This window comes from Cyprinodon variegatus, unplaced genomic scaffold (assembly GCF_000732505.1).
Source record: "Cyprinodon variegatus isolate N-32 unplaced genomic scaffold, C_variegatus-1.0 Scaffold56, whole genome shotgun sequence".
NCBI classification, from domain to species: domain Eukaryota; kingdom Metazoa; phylum Chordata; class Actinopteri; order Cyprinodontiformes; family Cyprinodontidae; genus Cyprinodon; species Cyprinodon variegatus.
Genome location: NW_015150509.1, coordinates 510271 through 530290, shown reverse-complemented (window position 1 = coordinate 530290; position 20020 = coordinate 510271). Strand labels below are relative to the sequence as shown.

At 37.5% G+C, this 20020-nt stretch overlaps 1 protein-coding gene across 1 annotated transcript in view; it reads right to left on the bottom strand.

Annotated features, from left to right (window-relative positions):
- The window catches only part of LOC107082584 (gamma-aminobutyric acid receptor subunit beta-4-like), a 70239-nt gene that overhangs the window by 48870 nt on the left and 1349 nt on the right, over positions 1–20020 (bottom strand). The window contains exon 2 of the mRNA XM_015371351.1: positions 18307–18401. Coding sequence (XP_015226837.1) covers positions 18307–18401 — 95 coding nt within the window. The remainder of the gene's footprint in view (positions 1–18306; positions 18402–20020) is intronic.

Sequence of the window (20020 nt, the reverse complement as noted above, 5' to 3'; positions counted from 1 at the left end):
ATGAGGGTACATATGTACGTTAATATGTGTATATATTGTATATGTATTTTTATATGTGTTTGTGTATTTTCTTTTTCTTTCAAATATTGGTTGTATTCTTAGTTTTGTTTTTAATGTATATATTTTTTCAGGACCCCAGGAAGAATAGCTGCAGCATAGCTGTAGCTAATGGGGATCCTTTCAATAAAACTAAACTAAAACTAACGTCTAACTCTTTTAGGCACAAATAGAAAAAGAAAAAAAAAATAAGTACAACGATAATTGCTGTTATACCTTAAAAGATATGATCTTTCAGTTTGTTTTAATAATATATAAAATAAAGTGATATTTTTAATAGCTTTTCATTTTTGATGATCTGCAGTACACTGTAAGAGAGCCTTTTCTTCTTTTAAAGCAGTGATAACCACTGCAAAGCATAAAATGCTCCACAACCCCAGAGAATCCCCCTGGGAATTTCAGTCACCTTTTTAATGCTTTCTGCCTTACTCTTAGAAAGGCTTTATGTTGGTGCAGTCCAAGGAAAGATTATGTTCTTCTTAGTATCTTCCTGAATTAAATAAAAGTTTGTTAAACCAGCTTTAGAGAAAATTCTTATGCCAACCATTAAGAAAATCTTACCGGTAATTGAAATTTTCATTGGTCAAATTGATTATTATTATTTTTTTAAATCTGATGGACTTTCAATGCTAACCAACGAGGCTCAATAAATTACCAGTGCAGGCCGTGGAGCATTTACAGGGTTTCCAGGTTCTTTGTCATGCCGTTTATGGACATCTACAGTATGCTCAGCGAAATCCATTTTCTCCTTGCAGCACAACTGACAAAATACCATTAAAGGCAAACTAAGCAAGTATCACTGTTTATTACGGCAGACAAGGACACAATAAGGAAGAAGAGAAGCTTAGAAAAAGCATCACAGGATTTTATTTGTGCTGATAATCTCAATTATTTTCCATGTTTAGGATACAATGAGCTGAAAGGCAGAGTAAAATGCTGACCTAACCACTAACCAGAACAAAGAAGCTGAATCCTATGAAACTGATTCAAAGAGCATCATACATTTTACACTAATATGAGCAGAATTTACACTACTGCACAGCAGAGTGCCCTTGTGACTGTTCATCAAATTAAAACTATAGTTGCTCATTATGTGCATAAGAACTCACTTTAGCCAACCATTGTCCATGATATATATGTGCTGTTTTCTGTGTAAGTCAATAAAGGTATATGCAAATACAGCAAATTTATGAATGTTTGAAATAATGTGTCAACAAGAAGAACCTATGAATGCAAAGTAGAATATTTAAGTTGAGTTAGTAACGAGAAAATTCTAAAATGAATAACTGCTGTTTGCAAAACCATTATAAGTTTAACAGAAACCATAATTAAAGTTTTAGGGAAGCTGCTGTTCCAACGGTTGCAGTTCCGAATTCTCCCGAGTGGTGCCCGACTTTACACGAGTGAATAAAGTGAATGTGATTGGTCGATCATCAAGAGGGCGGGATTGTTGTGGCGGAAGGTTCGCAAGCACGCTTGGTTGTGGCCGGTGTCTTGGAAGCATCTTGCTAACCAGTAAGCAACTTAGTGCTAGTAGGTTCCCAATGGGAAATTACATTGGACCAAGTAGCACTGAGCACATATGAATCAAGATGCTATGTCCGAAAAAATTTGATTGACAGATGACCTTTGACATATGACTGGCCAAATTTAGGTGTACAAGCTGATGTATAACTAACTGCCCTGCATAAGATAAGGAAACCCCCCCCACACACACACACACAGATTTTAAGACAGGATTTTTGTAAAAATAGAAATGTTCTAACTTTTGGGACAATATGGTCTGATAAAGAGTACCTTTATATTAGTGTTTAAGCCAGAATGAATTGAAATTTAAATATGACTTCCCTATGACTTTAGCACCAGAAGTTCTATGCGCAAAAACAACAAGATTATTATTAAGGCACTGTTGGAACGCTACTACTCCAGTAAGCCTAGTTAGCTGGGCTAAATAAAACAATAGAGGGTAACATAGATGCTTCAATACCCATAGTCTAAACTAACAACCAAACTAACATCAACCCACCAGAAATTGAGTACCAAGCTCTACTGATGCAAAAACAACTGAATGCAAGAACTACTGACCTGAGAAATAAGACGACAGCCAAAATAAGAGCCTGTAAACCTTAATGCCTGCCAGGGAAGTAAAGCAAAGTATGGATTTCCTAGATGATTTGAATACAGCACTAAGTAAGATCCATACTGCAACAATCACAGAAAACAATGAGTTGACATACAGTATAGCATTAATGATCCTTTAGATGNTAAAAATAGAAATGTTCTAACTTTTGGGACAATATGGTCTGATAAAGAGTACCTTTATATTAGTGTTTAAGCCAGAATGAATTGAAATTTAAATACGACTTCCCTATGACTTTAGCACCAGAAGTTCTATGCGCAAAAACAACAAGCAGCTAAGCTGTACTCCCGGTGGCAGGGTAGTAACATCTGAGCCAACTTGGCAAGGCTGGAGACTAAATAATAAGGATGTACCAATCTGATATTAATATCGGATTTTATCGGCTGGCATCTAAAATCTGTGATATTTCGCTTCTGTTAAAAGTTTCTGGAACTCATTGGTTAATTTGATATCATTTAGTTGTCTTCATAACTTTTGTTTTTGAGTTTTATTCACTGTTTTAGTAAGATTACTTCATCAAGTCTTATCTAAAATTCCATAAATTAAGCAATAAAAGCTACTATGATTTATGCTGATATTTTACTCAGTCAATATCGGTATTGGCCAATTCTTAAACCTGCAATATCGGAGACCTTGAAGGTAGGTCTTTGATTATCACTGGGTGTAATGCCAGTGGTAATCAACGTTTGTTTTTGTTATAGGTTTTCTCAAAGTCATGCTATTAAACATGTTTGGATAAGAACTCCCGCTGAATAAGAGCTTACTATTTTTAGTGGGTTGACCTTCATAATGACTAAAGGGACTTAACAGCTAAGTCAGCAGCACTATTTCAACATATGTCCCTATGTATGTAATAAACTGTGCAGAACCTACTAAGAGAGGGGAAACATCCTCTTACTCCAAATCCCCAGCACTTGGTAAAGAACACAGTTAAAAGAGTGACATGTTCAAAGCATTTGTGATATGTTGCCCTTCGTGCTCTGTTAATGGTGCACTCTGAGATCATAAAACTCATTCCGTTGATGACAGGTTCATTTGAAATATGTCCTCCAGAAGGACAAACGGTTGAACGAGGCCAGAGCTGAGAGCTCTGTGCCCCAACAGTATCTCTTCCCTCAGACAGGACATTCACTTGTTTTTGGATCTTTCTTGTTGACATATCATATTGGTGCCAGCAAAGTGAAATAAATCCTGAGCAGGACTGCACACAGTGGCCCATTTTTCAAAATGATTTCCCGTACCCATGCACAAATCAATAGCGGTTATGGAGGCAGTGTCAGGTGATCTGGCTCTTTTTTTGACCGGTAATTACACAGTCCCTGACAGTTTAAAGCAGAAGCACCCTAGACCAAATTAACAAGTAACTACATGCTGATCTCTTTCAGTGTGCTTTCATATGGTAGCTTAAAAAATCATAACAGAAACTATTGTTGCAAATTAACTATTCAGTACTTGGCATCAGCTTCAGTGCCATATGCACTCTTTTTTTTCAGTTCTGGCAACAACACTACCTAGATATGCTGAGCATTCATCTATTCTTTTCTAACTCATGAACTAATAAGAACAAAGAAGAAAATGGATGAATACAGAAAGCAGAATAATGCAGTTATTAATTTCACAAAACTAGAAACATGAAGGTTTAAGATTTCAATCTGCATTCTGCATATTTGAAGTTAGTAAATCTTGATTCATTTATCTAGTTTTTGAAAAGAATAATTTTGTTCTTTGGTTGCCCATTAAAGGTTATTTTTCTGTCTTGCTCTTTTTTAAATCGCCTGAAGGTAAAATCTGATTTTTAAATGCATGGGCAGGCTGAGATTTAAGCAGGGTTCTTGGAAACTAGGTCATATAGGTAATTACAATATATATTAAATATATTTATGTATATTTATTATTTATTGAATTACTCATATATGTATATATATATATATAAAACCATCTTCTATGGAGCTGTCTGTTGGAGCAGTAGCTTATCTGTAGCTGAGAGAAAGCGGTTGGATCAACTAAATCTGGATGAACTAAAAAAACATCTCTGTTGGATAATGTCTCCCATAGAATGCATGAATCTGTTGCTGAGCTGGAGAGGTCCTTCAGTGACAGACCGCTGCACCCTAAATGCACCAGGGAGCGATATCACAGATCCTTCCTCAAAGCAGTTGTAAGACCCTATAACCACCACTGTTCCCAACAACCTCAATAAGTTGTTACATTCATGCTAATTTTGCACTGTTTCTACCTTAGTCAGTTAATAACATGCTGTTGTCATTTTGCAGATCTCTGATGTTGCTGCTATTTCTAAATATCCTGTAAAAATGTCCATAGCTGTATATTGGTTCTTTATTCTCCAGGTTCAGTTTTGTATTGTTACCAGTAAATAATTTTATAGTACGGTATTCTATTGTTCATCTGTTAACTCTTTACTAAGAAGATATTCTTATACATTTTTCTAAGGTCCACATTTGTGTGACCATTTTTTCAATAAACTTTTTTGCTGCTGTAAACACCACAATTTCCCCATTGTGGGACAATAAAAGGAATTTTCTATTCTATTCTATTCAATTCTATTCTATTATATATGCTTTAATATACCGCCTACAGAGGCACTATGTTGGCAAAAATGTTATGTTTGAGGCTCACTGTAGCATCTGTTAAACAAACAATTACTTGACACTGATATGAGTGAAAGGTATTACGACTGGAATAAGAGAAAAGTTTAATTCTAAAAAAGTAATTCACACTCAACAAATATTCCAAAAGGTTTGAGCTGGTTATATTTTTGAGACTCCACACCAGGGTCTACCTAAAAACCGAGCATACACTGTATGAGATTTTTCCCTTTTCGGGCCAATTCTTTAGTTGTGAAATAATTTTTTTGGATTGGGCCAAAGTTTAGCCTCTTCGTGTGTCCTGCGTCATGTAGTGTACAGGGGGTAATGAGGGGCGATTAGTCACTCATGATCACCTCCCGATAAGGAATCGTGAGGTCGGGAGAAAATCAAACAGGAAATTCAGTCGGCCCTTGTGAGGTGTCTGTGGGCAAAACCCACTGTTGAAGCAGAGCTATGAGTCTCTACAAGCTGATTTACCTTGTACACCGCGCCTGTGCAAACAAGGGAATAATTCTTCTTCTTCCTGATTGACGAGTCTGACCAGCGCCATTTCTCTGTGGTGAATCCAAGGTGTGGTATTTGGACGTACAATGTGAGCAGTTAGATCACATCAAATAGCCATGCCATACAGCAAAAACATATATTGTAAGATGTGAACGGTCAAACCCTGTGCTTCTGTCATACAGTTTGAGCTGTAGCTGAGTGCAAAGATGGAAAATATTGTACAGTGTATGCTCGGCCTAAGAGGATAACATCCTTTCATTCAAAAAGTACAAGAAGGGAGTGTACTGCATGACCAATATCTCGATGGTGTGGTGAATATATGAATTGAAGCCTGATTCATTGATAAATCATTCACTGATTAATTCATTGATGGTACAGAAAATCACCACCATCCATTAGCTACAGCCCCAAGGAGCACTGTTGACTGAACAGTCTCACACATCACATTGCAACTGCTCCTACAAACACAAAGCTGCTATACAGGAAACGAAGTTTAAGGCAGCAAAGCTTATGTTGAGATAGAAAAATGACTCAAGTAAGAGTAGGGATATTTAAAAAAAAATACAACTTAGGTAGAATGTAGGGATACATTTTTACTAAAAAAAAATACCCAAGTAAATGTAACTCCACATGTGGAGAGGGGCTACATCTGGCCCTTAATCAATATTACTTATAGAGACACAAGTCATGCCACTATAACAGAAATCAGCATTGATATTTATACCTAACACTAACACCTAACGCTCTATGTCCTCAAGTGTTGAAATTTCTCTAGTCTACTGCAGAAGTGCAGGACCCATTGTTTAAATAAGACTTCTCAAGATTTGCCACTGTACATTACAATGAGTGAATACAACCTAAGCTAAAATGGTGTATAAGGTACAAACACTTTCTTTAATGGCTGCAATTCTCAGCAGTGGTCCTTCACTGGGTACAAGCACGCTGCTATGATTGTGTTTCCCCACAGTCACAGTAGGTGCTTGATATATTTCACTTTTTCTAAGCCATACAGCGCCATCTGAACGACTTTTCAACAACTACGCTCTTCTCTTCTAACTCTAGCAATAAAAACGGTGTACATATGGACAGGAAAATATATACATAATAGTTTTTACTGTTCACTGAATAAAATACCTTAAATGTTTGTATGAAGATGCAGGGTCAATAGTTTTTTGTCTGTGGAACATTTGTATGGTGAGTTCTTTTGCTATTTAAATCCATAATGATGATCTGGATCTGTGTGTTTCCTCAGAGATCAGTGTTGAGGAAAGGAATGTTTCTTAAATTTGGGGACACACTACATTAGTGGATTAAAGACTACTTTTCACTGTTAAACAAGCTAAAGACAAACAAATGCATTAAACATGCCCAATAGCTATTTAAAGGGAAACAGTTCAAGGTGAGGCAAATATTCAGATGCTAATATCTTTAAGAAGAAAAATGGTAAAAGGACAATTTCATGTCATCTTGACTTCACTGCAGTTTGCCCAGATTTACCCTAATTCCCAGTCCAGAAATTCAGTATCATTCTGCACTGCTATGGACAGTGGGTGTGTTGGCGAAAAAAATCTGTTAGTAGGTGGAAGACTGGAGCCTGCAAGTGTGTGGGAGGAACAGAACTAATCAGACCTCTGTCTCAGTCAAAGAAACATAAATAGAAGTTATGGAAGTAGCTGGGGAGTGTCAACTGGTTGTGTTATTAACAGCCAACTACGTGGGAGACTCAACTCCAAGATATTATATTTGTTTACTTAATTAGTAACTATGTAACATAATAAGAATTAAACAGTGGGCTTCATGTACATCATCAGCTGTCTACTTACTTGGATTGGAAATTGTATAAACCAGGTTTTCTTAACCCTGATCCTCAGGTTTCTTAAACCTGAGGACCAATTTCCCCTTAAACCTCAGGTTAAAAAAAAAATAAAAACGCTGAATGTTGAAAACTCTAAATCATATACCAGTCTTATGTTTACATTTGATCATCATGTTTACATTTTATCACTGCTGCTAACATTTTGTCACTGCTGCACTTTAAAAATAGAAATGTCTTGAGAGCTGTACTGAACGAAATTTCTTTTTGTATACACTCTGGCTACGTTCACACTGCAGCCTGAAGTGACCCAAATCCATATGCGACCTGGATCTGATCTTTTCATGGCTTTCTGAACAACACAGATCCGATTTTTTCCAATCAGACCCAGGCCACTTGGCTATGTGGTACTGAATCCGATACGGATCTGATATTTACAAATGCAACCTGTGTCTGAACATCGCATTCATCTGACCTGAACGCCATTAATACCCGAAAGTGGTCACTATTCTGTGTCTTGCTACAGTACGCAGAAGCAGCAAGAAAAACAACAACCATAGCAGATGATGATGCGGAAACCAGTATTTATATTTAACCATATTCAAAAGATTGAATTTTTATGGTTGGAAAAAAACTGTAGATGCACGCCAGCACTACCATCCATGTTTACTTCCGTAAACACAAAGTAGACTGGCCTGTGATGTCATTGCATCCTCTACTGCGCATGCAGGACACTTGGGTTGTGTGACTACAGTTCACACAGGAGATCACATACAAGTTGCATATATTTGGAAATATGAAGGGCAACGCAAAAAAAAAAATTTGGATTTAGCAAAAAAATCGGAATTGAGCATCAAGGCCTGCAGTGTGAACGTAGCCTCTGTGTGCACAAAATGACAATAAAGTTTGTGTAAGTCTAAGGCTACATTCACACCGCAGCCTGAAGTGACCCAAATCCGATTTTTTTTTTGCCCATATGCGACCTGGATCTGATCATTTAATGACAGTCTGAACAACAAAGATCTGTTTTTTTCCAATGTGACCCAGGCCGCTTGGCTATGTGGTGCTGAATCGACCTGTGTCTGAAAAGCCATGTCGCATCCATCCGACCTGAATGTCATTAATACCCGACAGTGGTCACTCTTCTGCTTCTTGCTATGCAGAAGTAGCAAGAAAAACAACAACAATGGTGGATAATGATATGGAGAGTAGTATTTATGTTTAACCATCATGGAAAGATTGAGTTTTTAAGGTTGGGAAAGATCGCTAGATGTTCTCCAGCACTACCATCCATGTTACTTCCATAAGCACAGAGCACGCTTGCTTATGACGTAATTTCGTCCTCTACTGCGGACACTTAGGTTGTAGGTTGCATGAATGCAGTTCACACAGGAGATCACATACAAGTCGCATATATTTGGAAATGTGAACAGCAACGCAAAAAAATCGGATTAAGGCCTGCAGTGTGAACGTAGCCTAAAGGGCTGGCAGAGGCGGGGAGGAAGTGGGGGCAAGTTTGTCCGACAACGGAGGGACATGACGGCGCAAAAGAGCAGGGAAAAAGGGTCCCAGCGTTCTTGCGCACCTCGCTCTTCTAGCCAGCCCAACTTCACTAGTTGATTTTTCACAGTTGCGGTCATAAAAACAAAACAAGCCGGCCTCCTGTCTGCAGCACTGTCTGTGGTCACCTACAATTTTTACGACACCTATGCAGACGACCTAGTTTCGAAGTATAAATCAGCCTTAAGTCTCAGGGCCCAATGTCCTACATGTTCCAGGTTTTTCCCTACCTCCACACACCTGATCTGAATGAAAAGGTAATTAACAGGCTTTTGCATTATTTCAGGACTTTTTAGGAGAAAACACAATAATTTGAATCAGGTGTGCTTAGTAAAGACCCATCTAAACTTGTCATGATCGCAGCCCTGGTAGCTGATCTAATTACTCACTTCACTTTCCCTCCCCATGTTCTAGTTGTCATTCATCTTATCCACCTGCTATGTCTGCTTTATATATGGTTCAGCCCAGCTATATGGGCCAGATCATTAGTTATTCATGTTTGTTTGTGTTTTAGTTTTAGTTAATTCCATCGTTCATGTCCCTGCTCTTGGGGGCCAGTGTGTAGAGAGGGTGTTTCTGTTTGCTACCTGATTGTGTCCCGGCTCGGTGTGCGAAGAAAGCCAGTTTTAGCTCTTGTGATCGTGGCTCCTGGATGGAGCCAGTTTAAACTTCTGCAGTTCTCCTGGTACCATGTGTTGTCTCTGTTTCTCTCAACCACTGGGCCCACCTTTCTTCATCTATGAGTGTCTGTCTGAGCTCGCTGCTGGAATCATAGAACTTTGAACCTGCCTGAATGCTCTGTAGATTCCTGGAACCCTGGATCTGTCTGTTTCTGTTTGGATCGGAACTCCTGTCCGGGTTATAGACTGCTGGTCCTAAGAGCGGTCTTCTTCTGAACTGTTTCCCTGACCTAGATATGTCTCCTGTCTGCTCACTGGGGTTGTTGTATTGGGGACACTGTGGACGCCTCGGTGCTGCATCTCGTTGGCAGTCCATCGGCTGGATCCTGCTTAATCCGAGAGCATGAACTAAACTGTTAAACCAGAGTGCCGGTGATGGGTGATGTTCTGCCTTCCCCTGCTGCCGTTGTAGGTCTGCTGATCCACAGCAGCCGGAGTTCTGTTCTGTGTTTGTTGTTTTGTCCTTAAATATTTTGTACCTTCTGAATGTCTGTCTCACCTGAATACTGGATCCATCTGTCCAGTTTTATGACAAAAACATGAAGGACAGTAGGCCCTGAGGACCAGGGTTAAAAAACCCTAGTTTGGTATGTTTTGGAGTTTTAAAATCCCAGGTTGGTAGCCTTCACTTTCATTAGAACGAAATGAGTAATCTTTCTCAATTTATTAAATTGCTTTAATTCTAAATGTCAGAAATCTTGAACAAATATTTAGAAATCAGATGAGATTTTTTTCAAAGAATTACCAAGTAAAAGCAGGCAGAGGAAATGTCCATTGCTGTGTTAACAAATCTTTTGATAGAAGTACCTAGTTGGAAAAATAAGTGTAGAGTAAAGCATTTTGTAATCCCTTTGGAGTTCTGATAAAATGATAACCCAGTCCTGTTCAGGGACTTGCATGTCTTGCAATGTATGGAGTTTGGTCAGATTGGAGGCAACAGGTAGCCATTTGGACATCAGTTTTCTTTCTCCAGTACCAGTGCTGTTTCCATTCAGCTTGATAATGTTTGTGATGAGTAATTTAATCAATCAAACAATCTCTTGAAAGATGACATTAAGTTTTGGTTTGTCCAGCCCTTCTTTCTCTTCTTCCACTGTAGCTGCCTGACAAACTGCATCGAGTTTAGCAACAGCTGTGAGTCCACTCTTTTTTTTTTAGGTGTCACCTTTTAGTTGTGCAATATGGAACGGTGCAATCGCACACTTATTCATTCCAAAACGACGTCTCCCCATTACAGAGGTTTGGACCAGTTGTTTAAACCTGCCGGCCAAAAACGATCTTAACTACTCCCCATTATAAGGGGTTGAACTGTTTCGATTCAATTTGCATGTTTTCTAAGCCATAACGAGCCATAAATCCTTTCGTTGGGCTACTCTATAAAGCCTGGAGCTCCACATTACTCCAGACATTTGGAATTGAGAAAGGTTTCTGGAGTGGAAGCTAAACATCTTCAAATGTGGAGAAAAAAAAAGGTCAGGTGGTTTTGTTTTTAACTGTTTTTGGAATGACTAAGACCTAGATGACTGGGAATCTACACCAACAATTGCACACTTTGCTCTGCTAATGTCGAGGTATGAAACAACGCTGCATTCTTGCGTACATGTGCAACTTGACCTGGGTATTTTATGATCAAATACAGGTAGATTTATACTCTTTTTAATTAAAGTCACACAGTGATAAAACAAAACAAAAGGGAGAGACACTGAAATATTAAAAACTGGAATATATCTCTATATATATATATATATATATATATATATATAGATTGATAGACATTATATAAACATTTTAAATTCTAAATGTACGATCAAAATAATCTTACATTAACAAGTTATACATTTCACAAAGTGGGAGTCTTCGAACTGTTATCTTCTAGCAATAGTTTCCCAAGACTTCAATTTAATTCGTTAGTACTAGTCGGTTTAAATGGAAAGACGTCTGTGATCCCACAACAGGCACAGTTAAGTGTTTGATCCTCAGTCAAGGGGGTCAGTAATCAGTTCCCACTTCCTGACTGCATCCAGCTTCGCCTCAGATAAATATAACATGTCTGACAGACTTCAGATGAGATGGGTCACAACTCTTCCCCTTCCAAACTAACAGCCATACTGACCGTCCCAAACTAGCGCAACATATGGCAGACTTTGTTTAACTGAATATAATAGGTCAAAATATATTGTAGCTTATGTACTGTAGAGGGAATACAGAGTGGACTAACGGTATTCCTACCGCAAATGAAAAAATTGAAAGTAAACATATAAACCACTGGTTTCAGTAATTACCAATAATATGGCAACACCAGGCCAAAGTAAAGCCCATAATATCATACAGCAATTATTTTGTTGTTGTTTTGTTCTGTTTTTTTAATAGGTTCAGTTTGTTGATTTACACTCACAGATGCCAGCACATCCCCATAAGTTAGTATCTGCATGGGCTGGCTCTTTTTGTCATGTCCTTTGAAAGTGTTTCACTAGGAGGTGTCAAAGCCAGACTCACATGAATACCAAGATGCAGGATGTCCCAGAATAGTAATTCAGACAAGATAAGTGTTGGAAATCTCTTTAAGTGAATCTGTTGTAATAATGTTTTTGCTGTTACAGGTATTAAAACAGGCATGGCAACGATATGTTTAAAAGTTACAAGACACCAACAAGAATTCAAAGCAAAATGTATGCATTTTCTAACCCTTTTATACAGTAAACTCAATTTTGTTAAATTATATTGTGGCAAACTAAATAATTTTTTGAGACATATAATTCTTTTTTCTACACTAACTGCAAATAGAGAAAAACAAATGAGTAGACAGCATAATCAGGTTACAAAAATACGCCATCCATTATAGCAACACTAATTAAAACATTAGACAGCATTTGAGAGAAGTGCACATTCGCTCATCATCTGCGTAAACATCCTAGGGTGAAGGTTCTTTTATTCTTTTAAGAATTTTAAAATCTATACCATTTCCTCTTCAAAAGTGAGGCTACACTCTTGACAGGTCACCAGTCCATCACATTTTACTCAAATTTAGAGCCAGAATTATAAACATTAGCTTAAATATTTCAGAATATCTCAGTTTATATTTGCTTAAATGTTCTTTAGCAAGCTGTAGAGAAACTGTGTACATTTTGTAGCCATCACCAAGCTTATTGTATTATTCTAACTACACTTTGGCCAACTCTTTCATTCAAAAGTTCATTCAAAATGTTACTTTAGATACGGCTATTAGGCACAAGCAATAAAAGATTACCACAGCACGGTCACAGGTTGTCCATAAAACATCATATTAGCCATCTTTATCTATTATAAAATCAGTTTTGATGTGTTTCAGACCATCATTTAGTGGGAATGCCCAGCTGGGTTTTTAATTGTTATAAGACAGTCTCCCATTGATATAAATAAATCTAGGGATACGCTAATATCGATACTGTTATTAGTATCAGGCCCGATACCAGCATCGAGTACTCATAATTATACTTATAAAAACAAGCTGATACTTTAAACAGCTACCACTTCTATATTTTACAAAGATCACAGTATCAAAACAATTAGGTTTACATTAGCTGCAGCTATGAGCAGCTATGAGCTGTCGAAGCCCTCTCGATTGCAAATTAGGTGTAGAGACTGGGGTTAGAGACTGACTTAGTCAATTTAGAATTTTAGAAGAATTTGAGATTAAATCTCTTTTTTTATCTTCAGCTTTTTTTTAGCACCTGTATCCATACTCTGTACTGGCAAGTAATAAAATATCAGTACTCTTATTCAGTTATAAGACATCTTGTATCAGGAAATCCATAATTTCATCAAACTTTGTGCAGCATCTTAGGATCACTAGGATCACAGCAAGTAAACCAGAACCTTAGCATAATGCTACCACACCTGAAATCTGATATAACACCTGGGGTCTGATGTTATCTATACTATTGCCAGTTAGTTTGAGGCTTATTTTGTCTGACCATAAAGTTTTTCACCAAAACTGTGGTATCTGAAGGTTATACTGTATACATTATAAACAGACGTGTTTACATCCCTGGTACAGGTTCATTACAAGCTTAACCTAACTAGGAGGCAGAATCCCTTTGCTGTAACATTGTAAATCATGAGGTCTGTGTTTGCACAAGCAAGCAGTTGAGAGCATATGGGACCCTGAGAGAAGATTTATATCTTGGGAACATTGCGGGTTAGAATCCATTCTAACATCGAAGCTGTAGTATTACAGTATTACAGTATGCATACAACTTTGGGATTTCTCTGACAATTCTAACAATGAGTCTGATGCATCGATAAGTGATTCTAATATAAGCCTGACTAAATAAATTAGTCTGTGTCAGAAAATGTGAAAAAGGTCCAAAGGTGAAAACAAGACCCACCACTTACACTTCATGGTTCTTATCATGTGCAAATCTATGACACCAGCCAGAAGTTTACCTGAAACATGTTAAGGAAAACCATGCGGTTTCTTGAAACTTCATTATGGATTTTTATTGCACATAACTGGCCATAAATAGATCAAGTGTTATGGGACAACGTTTGTTAGCTTTCTAGTGATATTTCACACATAATACAAACCTTTGGGAGCTACTACTATTAGCAGCTGTTTTTACAGTCATACCAATAAACTTAACTTAGTAAATAAACTTTACTTAAAGCAAAATCTCAGATTCTTTGAGTGGGGTGAAAACCAGTCCAATAAGGGAAAAACTATAAAAAATGTTTTTCAACGACTTTCATCAAACTAACATATCCTGGCACATAAGGCTTGATCAGAGCATTTGCTTGGGTGAGCACCCAACCGGTGGAAGGTTACATGAAGAGGCACACCTGCTATACATTTTTCACTGCTTGATCTCATTATCATCAAGAGTGTTATAGCGGCAGGACTGACAAGCTGCTGCCTGCAGCAAATTTTAAAGAATAACACTGACATATACGTAATTAGTAGGCACAATTCAGAGGACATTGATAGAAAAATAATGTAAATCTAGAAGAAGGTTACTGTATGGTACTGTAAGTTAAATTTAAATTTCATTTACGAAATCCTTTTTTACAGACCCTAAGAAGTCAGAGTACAACAGTGATTCTAGAAAACTACAAGTTCACTTGATATTTGGTTATCTTGCTCTGTTTGGTAAACTTAAAGACATGGTTGTACAAATTAAAATACTAGATGTTTTGTACATTGATCAGTGTGTTTTAATAAGTGAATGTGCCATAGGTAAACAAATTATTACATTTACTTAAAGTCCAGGTATTTTTGAACAAGAAGGTAATTCTTTCTCAATAAAGTCTTTACAAAACAGCTCCAACAGCTGAAATAAAAAAAAAAACCCAACCATCCATTTTCCGTCACGCTTTATTCTAGCTGGGGTCGCAAGGGGTGCTGGTCCCTATCTCCATCTGTCTACTAGCGAGAGCCGGGACACATCTACAGCCTATTTTAGTTGTAAAATGCTGTCCATGGTGCTGATCCTAAAGAAGGCTCATAGTGGCAAACTAGGGATGGAACGGTTTATGAAAACCGTCCGAACCGTTCGGTTCGATTGACTCGGTTCGATTCGCATGTGTTTCGTTCGGTTCATGCGCTGCTCCTTTTTCTCATAGGCGAAGCGTGTACATTCCAGAGCAGAAGGTGGCGGTATTGCGACCAAAGCCAACCACCAGTAGTGAACAAGAAGAAGAAGCGAAGCAGCGTAGCTGGGTGTAGCAGAAAAAAATCAGTTGTTGTGGAGTGTATGAGCGTGTGTGGGTATGGTGAGTGGAAAGAACTGGAGTTGGAAGACGCGCCAGCAGCACTTTATAGGTCTGCTGTATGGGACAACTTTGCATTTAGAGTGACCTACAATGACGGCGGAAAGAAAGTTGTGGATAAAAGTGCAACGGTGTGCAAGCATTTTGCAACACGTTTTGTTTATGCTAACAGCAACATGACCAACATGTCAGGCTAACAATCAACATATACCGAATCGAACTGAAAACCGTGACCACGAAACAGTGAACCGTTCCACCCCATGGCAAACTGTGGATGTCCAGTTTTCCTGAAACTCTTTAGTTTAACAGTTATTTTGGCTACGATATCTTGCTTAGAGTAAATATTGCTACAGCATAGTGTGTCTACGTATTTGGCTCATTAGTTTATGTAATATGATTCCTGGCAAGAACTTTTTGTACTTTTGGCCACTTCCTATGCTATACCATGCCAACACACTGTCTGCACTGATGAAGATTTACTTAATTTAGTCTGCTGACAAATTGAAAATGTTACTATGTTATAATTTGATTAATCCACTTACTTTTCAATTGATACCCCTTTGCACAGTAACACAGAATACAAAATTTTCCGCGGCAAATACAACAGCCTGCTCACCTTACTGTGACATCATATAGGAGGAGCTTCTATCGGCTAGCTGATGTTTTGGTTGTTCAACTCCACATGGCATCCAATGATAGCTTATTGTTAGCAAGGGACGTGTCTCAATAATTAGTAATAATAAGTTACACAACTTAGGCCTACTACAAACTGCTGCCTATAATTTTGTCCTCGATCTTATATAAAAACAGCTTTGTCTCTACTGCGCTCCTTCACCCTACATCATGAAAACATTCAGTCCGATATTGGTTGACGTGACGGGAAATTACAGATTCAAAAGTTTAGATTTTGGAACTCCAAGAAATATCACTTGGCATCCACCACAGGTTTCATTCCCTCCACTTAAAGCGCCCTAATCGCACCAATCACATCTATATAAAATGCCTCCTTCACATCACTTTGCTCCTTAACACAACTTGTTTAGGGATTAGATATAAATCACTCACTTTTTTCTATCCATTTTTTGAAAGAGCCAATCATCACTATGAGCAACACACAATTGCCCCTCATATATGTGAGACAACTTGATTTTTTTTCTTTTGTAAAATATTCTATATTACTTCTGTTTGACTAATTTATAAAATTATATATCAGGTTATTTCCTTGGGGGGTTCATTGTATATATATTGGCCAAATAAAGCTAAACCACAAAGATCAACACCAGAAGTGTACTTTGTTACCCTTATTTCAGGCAATAGTTATTCACATCCCATTAAACTAAATCAAATGATGCTTAAAAGTGAAGAATAATGAAAGGGGTGATTAATGTGCATTTTCTGCATCTTGTAAAAGTATTAAAAGCAAGATTGTGACATTTCAGCATGTCTCTTCTTCCAACTGTAGACTTTAATCCAACCAACCCTTGCAAAATTAATTGATGCCACACATTTTGGATGTGTCATTTGCTCTTGTTAATTTGATATCCAATGCTGTTACTACGTCCTGAGAGCTTGCTAAGATTTTTGTCCTTTTGACAGTATCAAGCAGCAACAGACGTCCTCACAGAAAGCAGAGCTTTGAGCGTATGAACCACACATTATGAAGCTGCTGCTTAACTCAAAGACTACAATTCTAATTCTGAAGCAAATTAGGGTTTTAACAATAGCTGCTAATCAGGACTGAGTCAAAATTCAATCCATTATGAGGGTTACAAGTGACCAAGCTCCAAACGCTTATGTTCGAAAATGTAAATCAAAGCCTTCTTTTTATTATGCATCATGAACACAGGTCTCAGATGTTTGCTTTGAGGAAAGTTAAACATTACTGATACTACGACTCAAACTCCAAAGGTGTGTATACTACTTGACAACTACTGGAGCTGATCCAGCAAACTGTTCAGTACCAGAGGCATTTATAAGGAATCTTTATACAACCTTTGTGTTCAGCAGTAAATTGTGTTAAGCACATTTGTTCTCAAAATAATACATTTAATAAAAAAATAGGTTAGATCTACAGTTGTTTGCAAAAGATTTTATACCTCTTGAATGTATTTTGGCGGTATCATGATAGACTAAAGATAGACTAAGAAGAAAGAAGAAAAAGAAGACGTGATTTCCAAATAAAAGTTTGTAATTTGCATTCATTTGCAATTGTAAACAGCTCCCTTTACTCTGAGGGCCCTAAATATAAATCAGTGCAATCAACTGCCTTCAGAAGTCATCTAATAAATTACTAGATACCACCTGTGAATAATTTAATCGCAGTAGAAATCCAGCTGTTCCCTGTAGACCTCAGAGGTTTGTTGCAAACGAACACCTCCGTGAAGACCAAGGAACACAGTGTGAGAAACAAAGTTGAGGGAAAGTTTAAACCGAGTTATACTTATTTAACAATATCAACATCTGTTACCACCAAGAGCTCTTATCAAGCAACCACCTGGAAAAAAAACGAGTATGGTGTGTTTATGAAAGAAGATCCCAGGAAGTCCAAGGTGAGGAAGAACAGAGATGTCCATACCCTAAACAGACAGTCAGGGTTGTAACTAAATGATTTGGGGTGTTCAGATGTTAAAATGGTCCAGGGTCCGGCATTTAACCTGTTTACAATTATTGAGAATGCTTGAAAGTTTTTGATCACAGATGGTTTTCATACTTTTTGACTGTGTTTTTGGGGTGTTTTGATTAGAAGCATTGACCAATCTATCAGTCTCTAAACAAATATTGACTCAGAGGGCCTGAATGCAAAGGCACATCACACTTTTTGGATATTTAGTGATAAAACAATCTTCAAAAATGTATATCAATCTACTTTTACCTTGCTGTTGCAATAATTTGCTTTTCTGTCTCAAGACTTACAGAAAAACACATATTGTGGCTGAAACATGGTCAAATGTGAAAAGGCAAAATGTATGAATAGATTTGTAAAATTACATGTTTTGTTTCTCACTAGATGTTTGAATTTAATCTCAAAGAGAAGGACTCTTCAATAAAATAATTGATAAAATAACAACACAACTTGTCCCAATATTTCACTGCAGAATTTCAGAGTAAGAAATGTCAGGATATCCAAAGCATCCCCCAATAAAACATCAGTAGCCTTTGTAACCAAACCCACAAACCAGGCACATTTACACCACATACCTCCAAAATCAGGCCTGAGACGGATATCATATCCCTTCAGCAACTTGTCCACGGTAGTCTTGGCCACAGACATTCCGCTGCTTCCGGTGGAGGAGCTGTAGGCAAAAACCACAAGCATAAGAGTCTTTTCTCAATCAATAAAAGCAGGGTTGTGTCATTTCTGGGACAGTTTGTATCTTGTAAAAGCACAAGGTTAGGTAGAAATTTGAAAAATGGTCACACAGCTCCGCTTTTTAAGCATTAATGCACAGAGAGGTAATGTTTCAGGAAGGGGATATAATACCAGGAACAGAAAGTCTTTTTTTATTTTATTCTGACATAGCAACGCATGTGTCTGCTTTTATGCTTTCACTTATGAGTGTACTCTAGTTCACTTTTAAGGTTCTAAGCAGTTAATATCTTGGCATAAATAACAGATTAGTTCACCCCAGAGCCAATGATAATTGGTTATTCAGAAGAATTTAGGGCCAATAAGAAAATCATGTCTAACAACTTCAATCTCGACAGTCTCAAAGCAGTTTAAGCCAATACTATATTATTGACCTTTTGACCATTTTTTGCACTGGATGGTTCATTACACAGGAAACGGTTCCATAAGGTGGTGCACCAACAATTATTTTCCTATGTGAAACAAATAAGGTTAAAAAAAAAAGGTGAAGCTGGCAACAACATCTAGCACAAAAAAACTATTAATCTAGTAGAATACAGAGAAAGGTTCATTCAACAAGCTTACAGTAAATTAGAGTTTCCACCTCTACATGATCTATTCTCAGTATGCGATTTAAACACAACGATCAATGGTGAAGACCTGCCTCTATTTCCTAGGTAAATAATAATCAGCCTCAATGCAAATAATCAGCCGTTGTAAATGTGACAGTGATTTAAGGGTTTATAAAACAATGTGTTCCTAAACTAGCATGATGATTTTTTTTAAGATTGGAGTTATTCTACAGATCTTGAATTCCATGTTAGTCTCTCAAACTTAAATTAGCCATAATTTCAAAATGAAGCTAGTCTCGATTTATGCTAAATACAGAGAACAATCTATTAAGATATCCACTAAAAATTTGAGATAAACATCACTGAGTTCTACTCCTTAAGATCTCACAGTAACAATTTAGGGCTATTTGGTCAAAATAAGGTGTGCTGTGAAAGCACTTCAAATCTGGGGGAAGGTTGAACATTGCGCCTTGTGCATTGGACCAACCTATCCTGCACATCCATCTAATCAGCTGTAGAGATGTTCTGATGGCAGTAAATCTGTCAAGCATTTCATTACTGCAAGACCTTCAAAACGGATGAGAATGAATGTAGCATTGGAATATTAACCTTATCTAAGTATAAAAAAGGAAAAATGAAGCCTTCCAGTATGATGTCAGCTTGAACCAGAGTATGTACATTTATTCCCTGATATTCAGGTCTGACTAACTAATAATATGGAGTGACATGACCTGAAACCTCTAAGATGCTCCAGTTCTCCACTCAATATTTATCCCTACAATGAAGGTGCAAACTGAATGTTGAGGAAAATCCAAAAAAAAAAGGAGGGACAAGGGCTGTCTGAGTCATGGAAGCACCCTTTTATTAACTCACTTTGCAGCTGGGTGTTTTCAATCTCTGGGAAAATCAGTGCTGGGTAATATGAGAACCACCTTTCATTGCAGATCAGGTATCAGGAAAGCAAAATATGAAAAAGTGCAGCCTCAGTCCCAAG